This window comes from Lynx rufus, unplaced genomic scaffold (genome assembly GCF_022079265.1).
Source record: "Lynx rufus isolate CCGP_SWC_20201006 ecotype Redwood Valley unplaced genomic scaffold, mLynRuf1.p SCAF_16, whole genome shotgun sequence".
Lineage (NCBI taxonomy): Eukaryota > Metazoa > Chordata > Mammalia > Carnivora > Felidae > Lynx > Lynx rufus.
Window position 1 is genome coordinate 43,640,752 of NW_025814830.1, and position 23,191 is coordinate 43,663,942.

General features: G+C 38.6%; 1 protein-coding gene across 3 annotated transcripts in view; it reads left to right on the forward strand.

Annotated features, from left to right (window-relative positions):
* AP1G1 (adaptor related protein complex 1 subunit gamma 1) overlaps window positions 1-21,047 on the forward strand; it is an 81,210-nt gene extending 60,163 nt beyond the window's left edge. For all 3 annotated transcript variants that reach the window (XM_047078717.1, XM_047078719.1, XM_047078718.1), the window contains 10 exons: window positions 3,230-3,352; window positions 3,518-3,607; window positions 4,207-4,334; window positions 5,277-5,381; window positions 6,041-6,182; window positions 6,381-6,507; window positions 10,146-10,253; window positions 10,361-10,521; window positions 15,385-15,483; window positions 16,919-21,047. In XM_047078717.1, the coding sequence (XP_046934673.1) occupies window positions 3,230-3,352; window positions 3,518-3,607; window positions 4,207-4,334; window positions 5,277-5,381; window positions 6,041-6,182; window positions 6,381-6,507; window positions 10,146-10,253; window positions 10,361-10,521; window positions 15,385-15,483; window positions 16,919-17,020 (1,185 nt within the window). In that variant the 3' untranslated portion in view covers window positions 17,021-21,047. The remainder of the gene's footprint in view (window positions 1-3,229; window positions 3,353-3,517; window positions 3,608-4,206; window positions 4,335-5,276; window positions 5,382-6,040; window positions 6,183-6,380; window positions 6,508-10,145; window positions 10,254-10,360; window positions 10,522-15,384; window positions 15,484-16,918) is intronic.
* Window positions 21,048-23,191: the final 2,144 nt, after the last annotated feature.

Genomic DNA, 23,191 nt, shown 5'->3' on the forward strand with positions numbered 1-23,191 from the left:
AGAAAACACAAGTATCTATGTCTAATTATTGTCACTGAAGTAGATACCATTAAGGGAAACTTTTACACATTTGGTCCCATCAAAATTTGAAACTTGCATAGCAAAAGGGAAAAAAATCTACAAAGTTGAAACAAATGACAACTAGGGGAAAAACACTATACCATATGACAGCATGGTAATATCTTTATAAATAATTTACAGTTAATAGGAAAAATCAAATACTGTAATGGAGAAATTGGCATTTCACAAAAGAAGAAAGAAATGGCTAGTTAACATTGAAAAATACCATTGTTAATAAAGAAATAGTAAAATTACAAGTGGGGTATCATTTTTCACTTGTCATACTTTTTAATCTACTTCCTAGTGTTAGGAAAGAGAAATAGGTGGTGTAGTCTCCACTTCATATTGGATATAAAATGGTGCTTTCTGGAGTAAACTTCGGTAGCCTATAGCAAAAGTCTTAGTTTGTACCTTTTAACTCATTAATTCTTTTCTTAAGAATTTATCTTGGAAAAATAAAAGGGCAAGTATACAGAAATGTATATACAAAGGTGTTCATCCCAATCTTGTTTATAATGGGGGAATGTTGGAAATAAGTACAAGTCTCCAAATAGACATTGGTTAAGGAAATTATGAAACATCTGTAGGAAGGAATGATATCATTAAAATTGTGATGTGTGTATGTGTATTTGTTGTTGTGCAATTCTGTCTGTGACACAGTTTTCTAGTTTACTTGCAATGAATTAACTTTGTAAAAGTTTAATACATGAACTTAATAACAGGGGAATTATATATGTATTTTTTTTTAAATTTTTTTTTTAAACGTTTATTTATTTTTGAGACAGAGAGAGAGCATGAACGGGGGAGGGTCAGAGAGAGAGGGAGACACAGAATCTGAGCAGTCAGCACTGAGCAGTCAGCACAGAGCCCAACGTGGGGCTTGAACCCACGGACCGTGAGATCATGACCTGAGCCGAAGTCGGACGCTTAACCGACTGAGCCACCCAGGCGCCCCAGGGGAATTATATTTTAACAAAAGATACGAATCAGGATGCATTTTGGGTTTTTTTATAAGGATCAAAAGAAGAGAAAAAAGAGCTTCTGAAGAAAAATGTTGTCAAAATCAAAGCCATTCTTTTTAATGCTCCTACTTTTCATTTTTCCAGTTATATAATCTTATTGTGTCCTACAGTTTTTCTTCTTTAACCTGTTGATGTGCTGGATTACATTAATTGATTTTTGAATGTTGAACTAACCTTCCATACCTGGAATAAATCCCACACAGTCGTGGTGTATAGTTCTTTTTATACATTGTTTTATTTGATTTGCTAATACACTTTTTAGAATTTTTGCATCTATATTCATAGAGATAGTGGTCTATAGTTTTCTTTGATCTATCTGTTATTTAATTTAATTTCTGAATATTTGGGGATTTCTTATCTGTTACTGATTTCTAGTTAAATCCTGTATGATTTTAGTTCTTTTAGATTTGAGATGTTTTTTATGGCCCAGAATGTGGTTTGTCTTGATGAATGTTCCATTTGACCTTGAGAAGAATGTGTATTTTGCTGTTGGATAAAGTGGGCTGTAAATGTCATTTAGATCATGTTGATGCTTTCTGTTATTTAAAACACTCTGCTTTCTGGTGCCTGGGTGGCTCAGTCAGTTAAGCGTCTGACTCTTGTCCTTAGCTCAGGTCTTGATCACGGGGTCATGAGTTCAAGCCCCTCATTGGTCTCCACACTGGGTGTGAAAACTATTTAAAATAATAATAATTAAATAAATAAACAACACTCTGCTTTCTCCCATTTGGGAAGAATGAAACAAATTACCTGTTCTTTAGCTTCTGTCTTTAGCATTTTGACCTTTTTTCCAAACTTCTCTCTGAGTCTTTGTGTTTTTTAACAAGAGTGAGGGGTATCCCAATCACCTGGGTTTGTTTCCTTTTCTTTCTTTCTTTCTTTCTTTCTTTCTTTCTTTCTTTCTTTTCTTTTCTTTTCTTTTCTTTTCCTTTTCTTTCTTTCTTTCTTTCTTTCTTTCTTTCTTTCTTTCTTTCTTTCTTTCTTTCTCTCACTCTTGAAAAGCTCCCTCTTTCTTTCTCTGTCTCTTTCTCTCTCTGTTTCCTTTTCCTTTTCCTGGTCTCACTCGTAAATCAGATCTGCTGCTCTGTCTAGTAATGGGAGCTTGATCAATGTGGGCTGATAGGCACAGGTTCCACTGTTTTTAAATCCTGTACAGCCTTGTTATAATGCTCTGACAAGGATGAGATTTAGCTTCCTTGTTGGTGTTAAATAGCTTTACTTTGTTTCATGGTTGCAAATACTATTTCAGATTCCACTAGTCAAGAGAATATTAAAGAGACCAGGTTTATTTTTGTTTTTAAAGCGTGGATGATTAAGTACAAAATACTTCCCATTTGTGTGACTGATGGTTCTATAATGTTTATAAATTCTAGTTTTTAAAGGACAGTGTGATGTTTTAAATCGAAGTTTTTTTTTTTTTTTTAATTTTTTTTTTCAACGTTTATTTATTTTTGGGACAGAGAGAGACAGAGCATGAACGGGGGAGGGGCAGAGAGAGAGGGAGACACAGAATCGGAAACAGGCTCCAGCTCTGAGCCATCAGCCCAGAGCCTGACGCGGGGCTCGAACTCGCGGACCGCGAGATCGTGACCTGGCTGAAGTCGGATGCTTAACCGACTGTGCCACCCAGGCGCCCCTAAATCGAAGTTTTAAAAAGAGTACTATTTATTTAATTCTTATTTCACATGCTGCCCTTTTGGACCTCTGATATACACCCGTCTCCTTCCCCCAGAGTGATGTGGCTGCTATAGGTAGCCTGTGTGATTTTAACTGTACTGGGGAGTTGTGAGAAGGGAGAGTTTGCAGTGAATATTCTACTTAAATTTTTGAAATCTTAGGCTTAATCTGTTTTGAGTAGAAAAGGTCTTTCTTGAAATTTTAATCCTTTATATTTTACTTTTCCTTTGACAAAGGACATTTTGTTTTATTTTTTGTAAAATTGAAAAACTTAGAATATTCATTTAAATAAGAAGTAAGCAATTTGAATAAGTAAGACTTTGAAGTTTGAGCTGCTTATGAACCTGAGAATTGGAACCAACTTTATCGTGAAGGTGTTTTGTAGTAGTCTCCTTTGAATAGAAGCAGTAGCCAACACTTCTTATCATTATGATGTGTTTCTAGGGATAACTGTTTGCATTTCCTTTTAGGCAGGAAGCTATGTTCGTGATGACGCAGTCCCTAACTTGATCCAGCTTATAACCAATAGTGTGGAGATGCATGCCTATACTGTCCAGCGCTTGTACAAAGCAATTCTTGGTGATTATTCTCAAGTAGGTACTTTCTACTTTGGTGGGGAAATTACCCGTTAGTTCCTTGTGTGTTCTTATTACTAACACTCTAGATGTGCCTTGGTTTCATCTTTTATGATTAGATGATCTGCATTAATCCTTGCAAGGATTGAAAGCCTTTGACAAATGGTGACTTTCTTTTGACAGCAACCTTTGGTACAAGTCGCTGCATGGTGTATAGGTGAATATGGAGATCTTCTTGTATCAGGCCAGTGTGAAGAGGAAGAGCCTATTCAGGTACTCCTTGTCACTCTTTAAGGAGGGAGGAAAATAGTGTTTTGGTTTATGAAAGGATAGTGTTTAATGAGGAGTTGAGGTTGATTCCTTGAAAACCTTTTAAAGAAGTAATCCCAGAATTATATTGGGAAACTTGCCAGTTTTTGAGATGGAATTTAGCTGCCCTGATGAGATTTAAAACCATCTGCAGATCTACTTCTCACCCTTTGGCTTGATAAGAAATGAGACCTATCCATGTCTGCATTTGCTTATCAAAGAACTGGCTTTAGGAGAAATTGTGGCAACAACACTTGAACTCTGTTTATCTTGTTATTTTCTTTACTTCTACCTCTTGAAGCTATATATGTCTCAGTACCCACTGGGTGTTTTCCTTTTTTTTTTTTTTTTTTTAAACCTCCTTCCTAAGTGCTTCTGATTGATGATGGATCAGGTTTTACAGTTACTCTGGCAAAGCACAGTTAGTGTTAAAGTTTTGGTAATGATGGTGGCATCCTGTGACTTGGTATCTGATTTAGATCTTTACTGTTAGGATTCATCCTGCATTTTTTTGTTTTGTTTTGTTTTTGTTGTTTGTTTGTTTGTTTTGTTTTTCTCTCCAGGTAACAGAAGATGAAGTGTTGGATATTTTAGAAAGTGTCCTCATCTCTAATATGTCCACCTCTGTGACGCGAGGTTATGCCCTCACTGCCATTATGAAGCTTTCTACTAGATTCACCTGTACTGTAAAGTGAGTATGGAGAAAAAGTAGGATGAACATGTTATTTTGTAATTTTTAAAAACTTTTTGTTATGGAAAATTTCAAGCAGGGGCAAAAATAGGAAAATAGGATAGTAAAATGAGTTGTATACACCTGTCAATCCACAGTAATAATTATTAATTTGTAGTTCATCCTTATTTTATCTATACTCTGCTTTGCTTTAGTCCCACACCCCACCATTTATTATTTTGGAGGTGAAAAGTTATGTTTTCAAAATCTGACTTCTAATGCCTTTTCTCTTTTTTTAAAGTAAGAAGTTACTTTCCCCATATAAGGGTTTATTATAATATTTTGAGATGTCTGAATAGGAAGAAAATCATGAAGGTTTTGGTGGTTAAATTTTTAAATTCTGCTCTTCACTATTTTGAATAAAAGTCAGTTGGACTAGTTTTCCAGCCAAGCATTTTTAAGGCAAACTTAGTTCTCTTAGATCTTGTGTAAGGTCCTGTGAAGAAATGATATATATATTTTTTACTAACTCTTTAAATTGTGAGCTAGAAGAATTTGGTGTCAGGTAATAACCCTTTATTGATAAAAGTCTGATGCTGTGACCCTTTTGTTGATAAAACCTTTTTATTTTAAAGTTATTAAAGAAGAGAATGAATATTACACACTTCTTTTGTAGCAAATTAATAATGGGTACTTTTTCCTGCAGATTTCAGGGTATGGGATATTTAACAGACAAAATCTAGCATTACAGTTAGAATAAGTACAGTGGTAAGTGATGGTGTTGAGGTGTGTTTTGGATAAAGAAGATAAAGGAGAGGTGTTTTGTTTTTGAAAAGATGCGTGAATTAAGGAAATATGAGTATTTCATATTTTTAACCAGAAAACTCTGGTTTGTTTATTCACTCTACTTGTTTATGAACTTTCTTTCGGGTATTTGAATTTGTTTGTCATTTTATCCCAAAGCCGAATTAAGAAAGTGGTTTCCATCTATGGAAGCAGCATTGATGTGGAACTCCAGCAGAGGGCAGTAGAATATAATGCACTTTTTAAGAAATATGATCATATGAGGTGAGTGAAAGAAACCAAGCAATGCATGTGGCTGTTAGCATCCTGAGCAAATTGTCATGATAATCCACAAAGGAAACTCATTCCTCAGGCTTTGTTAACTGGGCTTCACCAGTCTGTTTAGTCCTAATTGCTTGACTGCTTCCATTTGTCCATTTTCTGTTCTGCCTACCTGTAAGCACTTAAGTTAACCATGTTCTATCATTCCCTTTCTCTTCTTTTGGTATGAGATGTTTGCTTCATTTTCCATTTTATTTGGTTAAGAAGTGGAAGTTGTGTTTTTTCAAGAGAATCTCATATATTTAACTTTGTGATGTGTGATTATTTTCCCCCCCTCTGTTACGCAGTATCTTCGTGATTGGAGATTGTTAATACCTACTTATTTACCTTTCTTTTGTTCCAATTTCTCTACCACTGAGAAATCCCAGTCTCTTGGGATTTAGGTGGACAGTTTGTCTATTCAAGGTTTCTTGCCTGCCCTTAATCCAGCTAGGAATTTAGGTCATGTATTCTTGTAATCCACCTTCTATTTTAGTGTGTGTGTTACAGGGTGGGGAGGGGAGATGGCTGTCCATGTTTGACTCCAATATAGTAACAGTGATTTTCTTGGGTAGGGAATCTAGGTTAACTGCCTAGAGTTTAACCACTTCAGATTCTTCTAGGTCTGCCCTGCTTGAGAGAATGCCTGTCATGGAAAAAGTGACCACAAATGGCCCTACTGAGATTGTGCAGACAAATGGAGAGACAGAACCAGCTCCACTAGAGACCAAACCACCACCCTCTGGGCCACAGCCCACCAGCCAGGTAGCTTTTCACTTGCTTATCTGGGAATCCTCATGATATTATAGTTAGTTCTTTATGACCTATCTCTTAGCTGATTCCCTTCAGTGTTCCTAGATTGATTGATGGTTCTCTTCCTTATTTTTAAGTCTTGAAAGAGCTTTGCCTTAGATACAGATTAGACAAATGATTAATGAATTGAGATACTATTTCTTTGTTTAGGCCAATGATTTATTGGATTTGTTGGGAGGAAATGACATAACACCTGTTATTCCAACTGCACCTACAAGCAAACCAGCTTCTGCTGGTGGAGAACTTCTCGATTTGCTGGGAGACATCAACCTTACAGGTGAGAGCAGACTCGAGTTATTTAATGCTTGGCTGGGGATAAAGGCCTTCAGGAAAAACTGCACTGAACATAGACTTTCTGGCACATGAATCACTTAAAGGTGGGAGAGGCTAAGTAAGAAGTAGGAATAGAATCTTCAGAGTATCTGGGATATAAGCTACCATGCTAATGTTCTAGAGGTAATTCATAGGAATTCCTTAAAATCCAGTTTTTAGTTTTGGGAGGATAAATTGCTCCCATTGTATTTAAGATAGAAAGGACTTTCTTTTTAAGTTTTTGTTTTTATTATTTGAGAGACCATGAGTGGGGGAGAGGCAGTGAGAGAGGGGGGAAAGAGAATCCCAAGCAGACTCTGTGCTGTCAGTGCAGAGCCTAAAGTGGGGCTGTAACCCATGAACCTGGGATCATGACCTGAGCTAAAATCAAGAGTCGGATGCTTAACCGACTGAGCCACCCAGGCGCCCCTAAGATAGAAAGGACTTTCTTTTTCAGGCTACAAAAGAAATAGATCCCAAGTCACTTCTGCTTTTAGTTATTGTTGTAATACATCACTTTTCCTACACTTCTTTCTACTCCTGATTAGTTTTCAGTGGCTAAGGAGAGTGGAGAGATGTTAACCTATTTTCCTCTCTCTCTTAATAAAGCAGTGGATGGAGAAAATTGTCCATAATTATAATACTCAAACTTAACTTTTTATTTGGGAATGTTTTTTTCTTAAGTTTGTTTATATATAGTAGACATTAGTAATTGCTGATGTATTCGGTGATATTATGAACCTCTGAGTCCAAGAGTATCACTGTAGCATGTAATTCCTGTCTTTTTTGTTGTTGTTGTTAAGTTTTATTTGAAAGAGAGAGAACGAGAGAGAGAGAGGAAGGACACAAGCCAGGGAAGGACAGAGAGAGAGAAGGAGACCCAGAATCAGAAGCAGTCTCTAGGCTCTGAGCTGTCAGCAGAGAACCCAGTGTGGGGCTCAAACACGCGAACTGTGACACGAGATCATGACTTGAGCCAAAGTCAGATGCTTAATCTACTGAGCCACCCAGGCGCCCCACATATAATTGCTGTCTCAAGTATAATGATGTGTTACTGCATACATGGCCTCAAATAGAAAATAGCCATAGAATAAAGATTTTGGATGGTCATCTAGACTGGCTAAATGGTTTTTCCTAACAGCATCCTCCCAGAGCTTATGGTTTATATTTATGTCTTAACAAAATTTCAAAGTGTTACTTGTCATATATTTTTGAGTCATTCACAAGTAATTCCAAATCCTCAAATGCCATAGCTCTACTGGTTATATGGAAAAAACAACCCCTTAGTTAAAACACAATGTATAGGGGCGCCTGGGTGGCTCAGTCGGTTGAGTGTCCGACTTCAGCTCAGGTCATGATCTTGCGGTCTGTGAGTTCGAGCCTCGCATCGGGCTCTGTGCTGATGGCTCAGGGCCTGGAGCCTGCTTCGGATTCTGTGTCTCCCTCTCTCTCTGACCCTCTCCCGCTCATGCTCTGTCTCTCTCTCTCTCTCTGTCAAAAATAAAACATTGAAAAAAAAAAACCCCACAATGTATAGATGATACACTTTACTTATTGACATACTAGCATTTCCATGTTAGTACATAATCTTCACAGTTATAGTTTTAAATGGTTGTCTAACATTGTATTAAAAAGTTTGCTTCATGGGGCACCTGGGTGGCTCAGTCGGTTAAACTTAAGTCTGACTCTTGATTTTTGGCTTAGGTCATGATCTCATGGTTCATGGTTTTGAGCCCCTCCCGTTAGTGCTTGTCTGCACACACTTTCTCAGATAATAAGTTAAAAAACAAAAAGATTCTAGCCTTCTTTTACTTCACTTTGTTAATCCTGTTTGAAAAGGTATATATATATGCAGTTAATTTCATAAGTAGTTTGAAATCTATTTACACCTAAAAGGCACTCTTTATTTTGCTGTGTTTTCTTATGCGTCTTCTTGTATTCCTGATTTCTCTCAGTGCATGGTCGTTACTATCACTTGCATGATCCTCAACTTGTTCTTGTTTGGAAGGATCAAATAAAAATGGTAATTTGGTGACTTTCTTCACCCATTTTATACCACCCCTCCCAGGGTTTGTGTGTATGTGTGTGTTAAAATTCTAACATTTATAAAATTTAGGGTCACCTGGGTGACTCAAGTCATGATCTCACAGTTCATGAGTTCGAACCCTGCGTTGGGCTCTCTGCTCTCACTGCAGAGCTCGCTTCCCTTTGGATCCTCTGCCTCCCTCTCTCTCTGCCCCTCCTCCACTGATACACACACACACTCAAAAAAAAAGAATTAAAAATAAAGAATAATAAAATTTAATAAATGTATTGATCTACTTAGCTTGTAAAATAAAAATATTATTAAATTATTATGATGGTGAAAATATTGTTTTGCCCATCAGGGGTTGGCAGTGTCTAGAGATATTTTTGATGGTCACAACGGGTAGAAGTCAGGGGCGCTGGTAAATATCCTACAAGGCACAAAGCCCCCACAGCAAACAATTAGCCTAAAATTTCAATAGTTTTGAGGTCAAAGAACTTAATTTTTAAAAATTTTTAAAATTTATTTATTCTTGAGAGAGAGAGTACTAGCGTGTGAGTAGGGGAGGGGCAGAGAGAGAGGGGCAGAGAACCCCAAGCAGATGCTGTGGTCCATGTAGAGCCTGATGCTGGGCTTGAACCCATGAACTGTGAGATCATGACCTGAGCTGCAACTAAGAGCCGGATGCTTAACCAACTGAACCACCCAGGTACCCTGATGTTGAGGAAATTTCGAGGTATAATCATGTTCAGCTCTCCTGTTGCCAAATTGTTCTCCAGTTTGTACCGGTTTACATCTCTATGGCAGAGATTAGAATCCCCATTGCTCCTTATTCTTACCAGTATCTGGTATTATCAGACACTGAAATTTTCACCATTCTGTTGGATGTGAAATAGTATCTCATTGTGGTTTTAAACTTTGTATTCCTCATTACTGGTAATGTTGAGTATCTCTTTACATATGATTTTCTTTTCATTCAGGTTCCCTCTTCTGCAAATTGCTTGTTTATATCTCTTAACCACTCTTTTTTAAAATTTTATTTTAGAGTGCGAGCAGGGGAGAGGGGGTAGAGGGGCATGGCGGGGAGAGAGAGAGGCAGAGAGACAGAATATGCATCTTAAGCAGGCTCCACGCTCAGTGCGGAGCCCAATGCAGGGCTCATCCCCACAACCCTGGGATCATGACCTGGGCTGCAATCAAGAGTCAGATGTTCACCCGACTGAGCCACCCAGGCATCCTGTATAGGTGCTTACCACTTTTAAATTGAGTTACCTTGTTTTCTTACCAATTTGTAGAAAATCCTTATAGTTCTGTATACACATCCATTTGCTGTTTTGTAGCAAATATTTTTCCCCTGCCTGTGGTCTCTCTATTTTATTTTAGTATTTTTAAATAAGAGTTACTCTTTTTAAAGTATTTGAATGTTTAGTTCTTTCCTCTTATGGTTTATGCTTTTTGCATCTTGTTTAAAAAGAATTCTTCTCTTAATCTGAGATCCAATAATTTTCTCCTGTATTTTTTTGGTGAGCTTTGTCTTGCTGGCTAAGATTGACTTACCATTGGAATGCTTCATTTAGGTGCTCCGGCTGCTACTCCTGCTCCTGCCTCAGTCCCACAGATATCCCAGCCTCCTTTCTTATTGGATGGGCTTTCATCACAGCCTCTCTTCAATGACATCACTACAGGTATGGTTACTGGTATCACCATCAGTGAGAGGTGGTTCTTGAAGAAGAAAATAATTCTGCAAGCCTTAAGCTGACTGCAGTTAGACTGATCTTCCCGTGCTTTCCAGGCATCCCCTCCATCACAGCATACAGTAAGAATGGCTTGAAGATAGAATTCACCTTTGAACGGTCAAATACCAACCCTAGTGTCACAGTGATAACGATACAGGCCTCCAACAGCACAGAGCTGGACATGACAGACTTTGTTTTCCAAGCTGCAGTACCAAAGGTACTACAATGTTGTCTTTGTCTTTTTCCTTTGATTAAAGATTGATTTTTTGTCACACATTTGTTGAGGGATATATTTTAAGCTTTAGAGGTTAAATCAAATTTGCAGGTTTAATCCAAATTAACAATACTGTAACTATTATGGTTCATTAAAGCATGTTTATTTTTGAGAGAGAGAGAGAGAGAGAGACAGAGTGTGAGTGGGGGAGGGGCAGAGAGAAAGGGAGACACAGAATCCCAAGCAGGCTCCAGGCTCAAAGCTGTCAGCACAGAGCCCAACATGGGGCTTGAACTCACAAACTGATCATGACCTGAGCCTAAGTCGGATGCTCAACTGACTGAGCCACCCAGGTGCCCCAAAGTGTGTCATTTTTTTTTTTTTTTTTTAATTTTTTTTTTTTTCAACGTTTATTTATTTTTGGGACAGAGAGAGACAGAGCATGAACGGGGGAGGGGCAGAGAGAGAGAGGGAGACACAGAATGGGAAACAGGCTCCAGGCTCTGAGCCATCAGCCCAGAGCCTGACGCGGGGCTCGAACTCACGGACCGCGAGATCGTGACCTGGCTGAAGTCGGACGCTTAACCGACTGCGCCACCCAGGCGCCCAAATGAATACTTTTTACTTTAAATATTACTTTAAATACTTTAAATATTTTTACAGTTATTCCTGAAGGATAAAGGACATTCTGATTATAGCTAATGAGATTCACAGCAGAATTCTGTGAGGTGGTCTACTAATGCTCAGGGGCATGTAGGGTAGGTTGGAGTTCAGAAATACAGTGGTAAAAACCTGAAAAACACAAATACTAACATGGAATTAAAGTTCATTAAGATGAAGGACTTTATTTGGTATTCTCTTCTAGTCACTGGATCAGAATTGACAGTTTTCATCTCAGTATTTGAGTGAAAGAAACAGTCATTCCTCCTTCATTAATACCTAGTTTACTATTGATACAATGACTGCTTAGTTTTATTTATACCAGATCTTAGTTTAAGGAATATTTATGTCCCATCTTTGAATAATGAAAAGTTCGGTGTATTGAGAATGAAGAATAGGCAAAATTTTCCTGTAAAGGATAGGATAGTAAGTATTTTAGGCTATATGATCTCTGTTGCATCTACTCATTTCTGCTGTTATAGTGAAAAAAAGGGGGGTGCCTGTGTGGTTGAGTGACCAACTCTTGATTTTGGCTCAGGTCATGATTCCATTGTCATGGGATTGAGCCCTGTGTCAGGCTCCTTGCTGAGTGTTGAGCCCACTTAAGATTTTCTCTCTCCCTCCCCTGCTAGAGCACTCTCAAGCTCGCTCTCTCTCTCTCTCTCTCAAAACAAAAAAGCCATAATCACCATGTAAATGAAGGAGTGTGGCTTTGTTGCACAGTAAATGTTCCAGTAAAACATTATTTACATAAAAGATGTCAGGTCATTTTTGGCCCATGGGTCATAGTCTGCCAGCCCTTGGTTTAAAAAAAATTTTTTTTTTAACATTTATTTATTTTTGAGACAGAAAGAGAGAGAGAGCATGAACAGGGGAGGGTCAGAGAAAGAGGGAGACATAGAATCTGAAACAGGCTCCAGGCTCTGAGCTGTCAGCACAGAGCCCGACGCGGGGCTCGAACCCACGGACCACAAGATCATGACCTGAACCAAAGTCAGACGCTTAACCAACTGAGCCACCCAGGCGCCTCTGCCAGCCCTTGGTTTAGACTAAGCTAACCTTATCTTTGCAGTGACATGTGAAGTGTGACATTCAAACCACACATTTTTGAAAACTGAAGACATTTTATTTGTGGTTACTGTTGATTTTGCAAAAGCCTCCTTTAATTGCATTTTTTAGGAACTAGAGTAATGTAGATGTTTTAGGAGAATGGAGTGGTTTCAGTACTAATTGTGTGACATTAAGCAAGTTCCTTAAACTGTGTGCCTCAGTTTCTTCCTTTACAAAGAGGGGATGGTGATAATGATGTCTATTTCCTAGAGTTCCTTTGAGGATTACATGAGTTTTATGTGCTGTGTACTGTTTTAAGCACTTTTCATGTGTTCATTGCTCAGTAAATGTTAGCTGCTACAACTTAGGGTTTTACACTTGTTACCTGAGGCTGTGTACTAGCAACATATCACCTCTGCCATTAAAGCATAGCCTTATTTTTGGTGTTGTACTCTACAATACCTCCTTGCATGTCATGATGTATCTTGAACTTCAAAATACCATATTTCATAGGTTCTATTACTGTTTTCACTTTTTATTATCTCTGAAATTGAGATGCATTTTAAAATTAATACTTTGTCATAGTTTAATTGGTAACCTGTTATCTTTCTCAGGGGTACATAAAATGGTGTGAGTTACAATTAATGACATTTTACATTTGATGAAATAATGTAAATAAATAAAGAATATTTTAGCTTACATCATCCATCTTGACAATAGAATTATGATAAGACCCAACATGATAAGTCTGTGAGTTGATACTAAATCTCTTTATTCTTACAGTAAAGTTTTGGTCCTTACAGATGGCTAGACTTCCCTCCTCTCATTCTCTGCCAGCCCCACCTCTTCCCATCTCTTTCTGTGTCTCTCCCCCTTCCCTTCTCTCTCTCTCACTCTCCCCCTCTTCTCTCCTTCTCTCTTCTTTCCTCTTCCTCCTTTTCCCCTCTTTCTTTTTTCTCCTCTCTAATATTTTTTCTTTTTTTCCTTAATTTTTATTTATTTTTTAATTTACACCCAAGATAGTTAACATGTAGTACAATAATGATTTCAGCAGTAGAATCCAGTGATTCATCCCCAACATGTAACACCCAGTGCTCATCCCGACAAGTGTCCTCCTTAATGCCCCTTTCCCATTTAACCCTTCCCCCCACCCACAAACCCTCCAGCAACCCTCAGTTCTCTGTATTTAAGAGTCTCTTGGGGTGCCTGAGTGGTTCAGTCGGTTAAGCATCCAACTTTGGCTCAGCTCATGATCTTGAAGTTCGTGAGTTCGAGCCCCACATCAGGCTCTGTGCTGACAGCTCAGAGCCTGGAGCCTGCTTTGGATTCTGTGCCTCCCTCTCTCTCTGCCCCTCCCCTGCTTGAGCTCGCTTTCTCTCTCTCTCTCTCTCTCTCTCTCTTTCTCTTTCTCAAAATAAATATTAAAAAAAATTTTTTAGAAGAGTCTCTTATGTTTTGTTCCTCTCCTTGCTTTTATATTCTTTTTTCTTCCCTTCCCTTATGTTCATGTTTTGTATCTTAAATTCCATGTATGAGTGAAGCCATATGATACTTGTCTTTCTCTGACTAATTTTCCTTGGCATAATACACTCTGGTTCCATCCACTTTGTTGCAAATGGCAGGATTTCATTCTTTTTGATTGCCGAGTAATACTCCCATCACCTATACATAAATACATACACACACACACATACATACTACATCTTCTTTATCCATTCATCTATTGATGGACATTTGGGCTCTTTCCATACTTTGGCTATTGTTGATAGCGCTGCTATAAACATTGGGGTGCATGTGCCCCTTTGAAACAGCACATCTGTATCCTTTGGATAAATACCTAGTAGTGCAGTTGCTGGGTTGTACGGTAGTTCTATTTTTAATTTTTTGAGGAACCTCCATACTGTTTTCCGGAGTGGCTGTACCAGTTTACATTCCCACCAGCACTGCAAAAGGGTTCCTCTTTCTCCACATCCTTGCTGACATCTCTCGTCATTGCCTGAGTTGTTAATTTTAGCCATTCTGACAGGTGTGAGATGGTATCTCATTGTGGTTTTGATTTGTGTTTCCCTGATGATGATCACTCTCTAATATTTTAGAAGACTACACTATTCAGGAAGGATTTTAACAATCCTAATGTATAGGGGCACCTGGATGGCTCAGTCGGTTAATCGTCTGCCTTCAGCTCAGGTCATGACCTCACAGTTCATGAGTTCCAGCTCCATGTTGGGCAGTGTGCTGACAGTGCAGGGCCTGCTTGGGATTCTCTCTCTCCCCTCTCTCTTTGCCCCTACCTTGCTTGTGCTGTCTCTCTGAAAATAAATAAACTTGAATTAAAAAAAAAAAATCCTAGTATGTAGAATCGCTACATATATATACTATATTGTGCTAACAATTATCGTTGACCTATCTTACAGCACTTTTATCTCTTCTCTGTGAACAAACACACGAAACTTACACTAAAAATTGTGGCATTTGGCTTTTCCAGGTCTTTTGCTGTATAGGCTAGTTCTGCACGTAATTTTTCTCTTAATCCCTGTGTCACTAATGGAGAGATCCTGGTGTATTCCACATACATATTAACATCTGGGCTCTTTCCAGCTTCTCCTTTACCTCTGTCATGTAGCCTTTGACACATTCCAGATTATGTAGACTTTAGAAAACAAAAGGTCAACTCTCCTGATCCCACTCACACCAAAGCATAAAGGGCTGTAGTTGGTGAATGGTATGCTGGTTTGTTATTTCTAGGTTTTTTCTTTTTTTTCTAGCTTTCTTTAGCCGCAGACACCCATTTTTTACCTGCGTAGTTGATCAGTTACTATTAAGTGAGGTTGCCAAAACAAGAATTGGTCACCTTTTGAAAAGTGGTAGGCTAAAGTTCCTTTTGCTTGTAAAGAGGAGAGTGGCTCATTGCTAGTTTTCATGATCAAAGACCTAATGGTGGCTTTTTTTTTTTTTTTTTTTTTTAAATAACATGAAGGTTATAGTCAGCCCACATACTATGAATTGCTGGTATCTGGAAAACAAATAGAGCATAGTAGTAGGTAAATCTGTTACTTGAATAATCATCTTAGTGTCTTGACATTTTTATTTGTTGACATCTCTGACACAGTATTGAGTGTATTATTTTTTCTGAAGAGTGCCCTTTGTTCCCCACAGACATTCCAGCTGCAGCTTCTGTCTCCTAGTAGCAGCATTGTCCCAGCATTTAATACGGGGACCATCACACAAGTCATTAAAGTTCTGAACCCACAGAAGGTGAGTAGCACATTTGAAGGCAATATCTGAGTGAAGTATAAGCATATTTCCTGAAATAAAATTTTGCTTTGGTTCTCTAGGTTTTTTTTTTTGACTCATATTCATAGAAGAAATCTGGGAAAGGTCTACTCTAACCTCTTTATTCTTTTGTAGATTAGATAATAAATGCAGCTCAGACACATGAAATGGATTAGTGGCAACTTATTAAAATGCAGCTTTAAAGAATTTGGAGGCTTACAGGTTTAATTTCTTTGCAGAAGAGTGGAAGGTTAGACATTTTAATCTTTACACAAGTTGTAGTCTAGGGTAAGAGTATCTGTACAACCCCATATATCCACATTTACTACTATAGTAAATATTCACAGCAAAAGTAGAAGCATTTTTAATGAACCAGCCAAATGAAAAGTAGCTTTAGAAACTGAAATTAAGCAATATTTTCATTACATCTTCTCAAAGAAGTAAATTGACTCTTTAATAGTCATCAATTGACTCGTTTTCAAACAGGTTTTGAAAATGGTTAAGAGAATTTCTTCACCTTGAAAGATTTCTAGCAGTGTCTAATAACCCCAATATTTCCTTCTCACAAAACATTTTGCCTTTCCTCTGCTATGCAATGTATTTTGGAGTATCTGCCTATAGCATAGCATAGATTCCTTTGATGATCTGATACATAAAAGTACAAATTTTCTTAGTGCATTAATATTTGAAATCTGCCACATAAAGTCAAAAGGATTTATAATTGAGCTGTCTTATAATGACTTCTGTTACCATAAGTTAACTCTTTTTTTTCTGTCCTGGGAACAAAAAAGTTTATGTTCACATTTACTATTGGTTTTACAGAGAACATCAGTATCTCTGAATGTAGAGCATAAGATGACTATGTTACCTCATTTTTCTAGAAGCTTGGATCCAAAGGTTGAATGTTTTTGAAAAGCACTCAGCCAGTGTGACTATGAAATGCTCCCAAGTGGTTCTGTCCCATTAATGCAGTTCTAGGATTGGAGCTGATGATGTGTTTTGGAGATGCATTTTCTCTACTCGACTGCATGATGTTGGCCAGAGTACTAGGCAGTAGGGATGGTGGTGGTTGCCTGTTTCATTTTTAAGAGACAGCTTTGCTGTAAAATAATTTGTTTCCTTTGAGATTAAAAGTCTATTTTGTAGGGGTGCCTGGGTGGCTCATTTGGTTAAGTGTCTGACTCTTGATTTTGGCTCAGGTCATGATCCCAGGGTTGGAGATTGAGCCCTCTGTTGGGCTTGGAGCCTGCTTAAGATTCTCCCTGCCCCCCCCCCCCCCAACCCCCCCGCCGTCTCTGCCCCTCCCCAACTTGCACATGTGCTCTCTGTCAAAAAAAAAAAAAGTCTATTTGTGGCCCACATAGATTCTAGAGATTTCCTTTCAGTGTATAATTTGTAATTCTCTGTTCTTCCACAGCAACAGCTGCGAATGCGGATCAAGCTCACATATAACCACAAGGGCTCAGCAATGCAAGATCTAGCAGAGGTGAACAACTTTCCCCCTCAGTCCTGGCAATGAGGGCCTGGGCACCATTCTCATTCTTGTCCCACTCAATCAATGGAACTCTGGGAAGGAGGTTGTGATCGCTGGCAAGTCCCCCCCAACTGTACCATGGGCATGAGGAGCTGAAGAGAACTGTTGAGGAGGATTTTCCTGAAGTTATCGCTGACCTTGAAGCATTGTCAAAGACGAATCTCCTCTCCTCCACTGTTGAGGCTGGCTGCTTCTGGAGGCTACTTTGCACTCTTCCTCCTCTTCTCCTTTGTCCGCACTTCTCCACCCGTCCCACATTTACAGCCAGAATCAACATTCCCTGGGCCCCTGAGGAAATAAGCAGCTGGTCTGGAGGAGAGGACTAGAATCCATGGCAAGAAAACACTCACTCTGTCTGTGCAGCAAAGAGTTGCCCCTTCTTTCTACTGTGTTTTTCTGTGGACTGGGCGAGGTGGGGTATTCATTCCTCACTAGCTGGGTTACTATCTTCAGGCGCTTTTTACATCAGGCATTCAGAACGGAAATGTAAAAATGGACTTTAGGGAGCCCTGCCTTTTTCTACTGGTTCCCCCAATGTTTGAAAGAGGCATTAGGCTCCTGGTAGCCTTTTCTGTGCATTGCTGTATACACACAGACACACACATGTATGTATGTTTGTTACCAAGAACTGGGTAGACCTGGAGAGGTTATTTTAAACACTGGACAGATGCAGTTAAAAAGAGCTTTTGTTGAGATTTGGCATGAAGGATATGGTGCTCTATTTGTAATAGAAACTCCCAAGGCTCTTCCAGCTCCCCTTCTCTCCATTCTTTAGCTGTAGTCATGAATATTCTCCATGATTTTCAGAATTGATTCCCCTGAAAGTGCAAAGTGAACAATTTCTAAAGGATATATTGTTATTAATGCCCCTGTTCCCACCACAAATTTTAAAAGTTTCCCCTAAGCCCATAACTTGCCTGTTGAACTATGGTAAATGGGTGGAAAGAGGAGTTAGCTTTTTAAGATCAGACTCCTTTAAAAAAGCACCTTTGCCCATAGGAAGAGTGAGTATCAGACTCATCCTAGAGCATATTGGAGTCATCTTCTTCATGATTCCAAACCTTCCTTTTTATTTCCTGAGCCTGGCTTGGACCTTGGCATTCCGTTTGAATTCCTTCTTCTAACTGGAACATTTGTGTTGTATCTGTAACACTGGCACTGAAATAAAGACCACGCGGTTAAAGAAATCTTTCCTATATTGTACTTTATGGTGTTGGAATGAAGCCTTGTAGCTTCCTTGCCCCTGTATGAGAGGAGGTCTTATGGACACCATAGGGTAGGCATATCCTTTCCTGAGTCTGAGAAGTTGGTGTCTTGAGAGTAGCCAATCTCATGAATATCTGCATCAAAGACCTGAGGTCTGGAGCTTTTTAAACTAGTGAGAGTGCCGAGTGCTTTTTAGAAAGGACCCTTGTGTTATCAAACCTTAACACTGAGTTGCTGGAGTGAGGTAAGGTGACTCCTGTGGCACATATTGAATGTACCATGTACGTTCAGGTGCACAGGTGCCATGTCTGATACACTAAAAGAAGAAAGAAAAAGACCCACCTTGCTCTTACAATGTTTGCAATCATTACTGTATTGATTACAGTATAATGACTACTTTGGCTCTGGTCTTAAACCTGGGTACAAATATCTTTTTTTCCCCCTTCACTTCCCCAAGCCTTTACTTAAAATTTTCAGTGTCTTGTCAAATCTAGCTCTGTATCAGATGCTAGATTATTCCTAACATTTGACAAATGGGGGTTGAACTAAAAGGCTCCAAATGGGAAGATTTCTGGTCTTATATAAGAGCAAGATTTGCTAAAATTTACTCTACTGGGTAAATGGTTGGTTGAGTCAAGAACAGGATATTACCTTGTGCATAGTTTTCAGTAAAGGCAAGCGCGGACTAGTGTATATTTCCAACAGCTGCTCTGCCTGTGCGATGAAAAATACAGCCTTTAAGCTTTCTTTGCAGACTGATTTCCTTGGATGGATACTTAATGCTGTGAAACATGATAGGGTTAACATAATATTGGTGGATTTCTTCAATAGAATTTATCTAACATTCCTCTTTGTGTTAGAGGCTTTATTTTCTCTCACGTTTATAGTTGACCAGTTCAAGTTTCTTTAGTTGGACTGAGTTGGATCTCAGAAACCTGCTGAAGACCATGCTAGAAGACAATGCTAGCTAATGGAGCAGGAAGGGGTCTACTCTAGTAACAAATCTCCATGGGTGATTATAGTTTCGAGGTAGAGTTATAGGATTATTCATAGCATTGTCTAGATAAAGGGATAAAAATCATGGCCTTAACACAAGGGGTGCTGCCTAGAATATGAAGCGGTTTTGGAGAGTGAAACTGAGCACCACACTGAAGAACTAGTGGCCAAAAAACTGCCTAGGATACTGATGGTTGTGAAGACTGTTCCAAGTAATTGGATCTTTGAAAGCTTCAGCGTGCCTTAGTTTCTAGGATCAGAATAAGTTCTCCTCGTACTTGGCCTTGCTGCTAAAAGGAGAAATCTCTTAATTTTTATGAATACTTACACATTTCAGTAATTTCTTTCCCTGGTATGACCATTCGAGGGGGAGCAAATTTGAATAGATTTACAACTTCAGAGCCATTGTGAGGAAAGAGTGATTTCCATGGCTGTTTTAATAACTCCAGGGTGATAAGCAGTGAGCCTACACATACTTGGACAATTTCACATGCACTTTTACCTCATTTTCCCCCTCTTTCCTGTCACTCCTACCCCCAGCCCCAAAGTAATCCTAAGGGAGAATTAATCTAAGTAATCTCAAAAAACTGTAGGAAGGGTGCTCTACCCGAGAAGCTTCTCCCACAATGCTCTGGTGCTGTTACCTTGAGGTGATTTGGACAGTCATGGAATGTTTTATGCTGTGTGTAGTGATCATCTGTTCCTTTTAAGGTCTTTCTCATTTAAAGAAACATTCCTCAGTGTAACAGTTGGGAGGGGATTCTTTCCTCTTACTAGGTTAAAGATGTATTTCATTCATATAAGAGAGTAGACATTTAAAACTGTTCAGCACTAATGGTTTGAGTATTTCCATCTACTGTATAAACATGCTTTCCATTTTTACATTCTTCTAGAAGAGATTGGAAGGGGATACTGTTTGAGGTTCAACTTGATTATTTTCTGCATTGGAAAATATTTGGGCCACAAGAACTAGGGGGAAGAAAGAGTTTGAATGTGTATATTTTTTTCTAGTGAATGTATTTTATCCACACGGTCCTAAACCAAGTGAGAGCTAGAGAGCAAAAAGTGGATATTCACAAATTTGTGGTTGGTGGAGAGGTGGTTCATGACTGTGTGTTTATGCGTTTGGGAGTGGGGAGGGTCACTGAAGAGGAAAAGACCTGAAGTTTGAAACACTTTGACCAGCTTTGGCTCAGGAAGGTGGGGCTGCTTGTAGAAGTGGAAGGTGAATCACTCTTTTTCAAGCAATAGTAGTGAGGGGGCTCCATCTGCAGGGTTCCAGGACCCGGACACTTAAACAGAAGGACGTGCTGAAGCAGCTTGCACGGTTGCTTCATGAACTTCCATGAGGCTGATTCTGGCTTCAGGATGGAGCATTGGAGATTTTTCGTTTTTGTTTTTGGAACCTGCTGTTGCGCTTTGTGTGTTTTGTTTTTGTTTTCTATCTGGGGGGGGGGCTCATGGGAAAGAGCTTCTGAACTCTTTCCTTTGTGAACTCCCACTGTGTCCCTGTAAAGTCCTTTTCTTTCATAATTGTTGTAAGTTACATTTTCATTAAGCCCCATCACATCTTCTTTACTGTAAAAATATTAAAGGCTGTTTCTAAGTGGGACGGCTAATTCTAATTATTGCAGACATATTTTTGAGATGTAAAAAAAATTTAAAATTAAATGATAAGTCTTAGAGGTGAGTGAGGAATAAAATGGATGTAAACATTTACATGGGATGCATTAGAATTCTGTGTGTATTGTCTTTTGGTTGAAACAAATTATGAACAGTGACTAATAATAAAAAGTCAATACTCAAATGATTTAAAATTTGCTTCCTTGCTTCTTACAAGTAGATTAGAAAAGGCTTGAATGAATTCTTATTCCAGAGCTTTGAGCTAAACTTACTGACCTGTTAATGTTTCTTTTACAGAAATCTCACCTAGAGGAATTTGAATGACTTAAATCTGTAGTTTAGAGACAGTCAATAGTGCAATTGGAAAATTTTAACTCATGATTATTAACTAATGCTTACTTCTCCACATGGGTGAATTCTCAAACAAGGCAAAGCATGTCAGGGTGAAATGTGTATTAGGGGCCAGGATGGGGTTTTAGTTATAAGCTTCTCTTTGTAAATTGTTTAAGTGTATCTGTGACTGAGAAGAGGAAAGATTGACCAGCCAAAATGAATTCTGTTTCATGATCTATTTTATATGAATTCTTCCATAGAAGAATGGTTGGAAGTTGGAAGCTGTAGGTTTTCTATTACTCAGGTGATCCCTTATAGTCCCTTGACTGAGAAGTGGGAGAGTGTGACAGCCCCCTAAGTGAGGAGGAGAATAGAGCCTGTGGCCTTTATCTAGTTTATGCAGAAGTGTAGGTTTTCTATTACTCAGGTGATCCCTTATAGTCCCTTGATTGAGAAGTGGGAGAGTGTGACAGCCCCCTAAGTGAGGAGGAGAATAGAGCCTGTGGCCTTTATCTAGTTTATGCAGAAGTGCCCTTTGGCACTGTTTGATAAGTGACATTTCTGTAACCTTTCCTTATATATGGATTAGTTAAAATTCATCTTTGTTTCTAATACTAAATTTGGTTAACACTTTCATCTCCATATAATTTCATGTAGAGGAAAATCTAAAAGCTACATTAGAGAAGTTTACCCAGTAATAATAGAGTTCAGACATTTACTTAACAATACAATGATTAGTGCTTAGATTTGAACTTTAGTCCAGAAGGACCGAATTAATTTTTATCACTTATAAGGGTTTTCCATGCTGTTTCCTCCCCTAGTTTATTTGTCCCTTTATTTTGGAAATAATGAAAACATTCACAGAAAAAAACATTCCTTCAAATCCTGAAGCCAGGTAAATACTACCTGTTTCTTTGGAACTAAAATAAAGAAAATCTGCTCAACCTGTGTTAGAAATAAGAGATTTAGGCCTAAAGATGACTTTGTGATGATCATTAAAGGAGTGGGAACCAGCTATAAATAAGTGAATGTAGTAAGATCTTATGGCTCTTCTACCAGTTTGACAGACTTTTCTTCTCCAGACTTTGTATTTTGTAGTGAGGATTAGGGAAAGCTCCTAGGATAAATTTGTGTGTGTGTGTGTGTGTGTGTGTGTGTGTGTGTGTGTGTGTGTCCTTCCCAGGTGAAGAGAGAGAGGTATGTACTTATAAAACGATACAGAGAGGAAGCAGTAATGACTTGTCTGTCTCTTGGCTTGATCTAAACAGTGATTTCCGTAATGATGAACCTGCAGTGAGGGCAGATGGATTTTTCTACAGAAATTCCCAGAGGAATTTATTTTTAGGGTTAGTCTCAGCTGTTTACCATTTCCAGAAACCATAGTTACATAACCCTTGGCATACATAATGCACATTGCCTTGAACTGGGGAAGAACATGAATATGTGACCTTTGAAACAGTATAAAATGTTAATGGTAGTACATGATTTGAAAAAGGAGAATCAATTGCTTGACTGCTAAATTGGATCTTAAAACATGGAGACCTTTAAAGAGCTGCATCATAAATGATTCCCTGCAACATCTGGGTTGGAAATTCTTTTGTTGTTGTTTGTTTTCCTTATGAAAGGGGTACTACTGTTGTTGATGAAAAAATAGTAAATACATAAATTTTAGCATATGCTTGTATTCTGAATTGATGCTTTAGCCTTTATTCCATTGATTAAAAAAAAAAAAAACGAAAAGCAATCTACCACTGCTGTTCCCCAGCATTAACTCAAAATGCTGATCCTGGGATAGGATCCTTTGCCCTTGTTCAAGGGATCAATCAATAAAGAGTTTCTCATGAGATCTGGAAAAGGCAATATATAAAACCTCAAGAAACAAGCTTTTAGAAACCCTAATTCTGAACCACATTTTGGTCTTTCCACTGCCCATCTGCCCTTGGTTAAAGTTCACTTCTCTCTCTATATGGGTGCCTGTAACCTTCATACCAGTGTTCT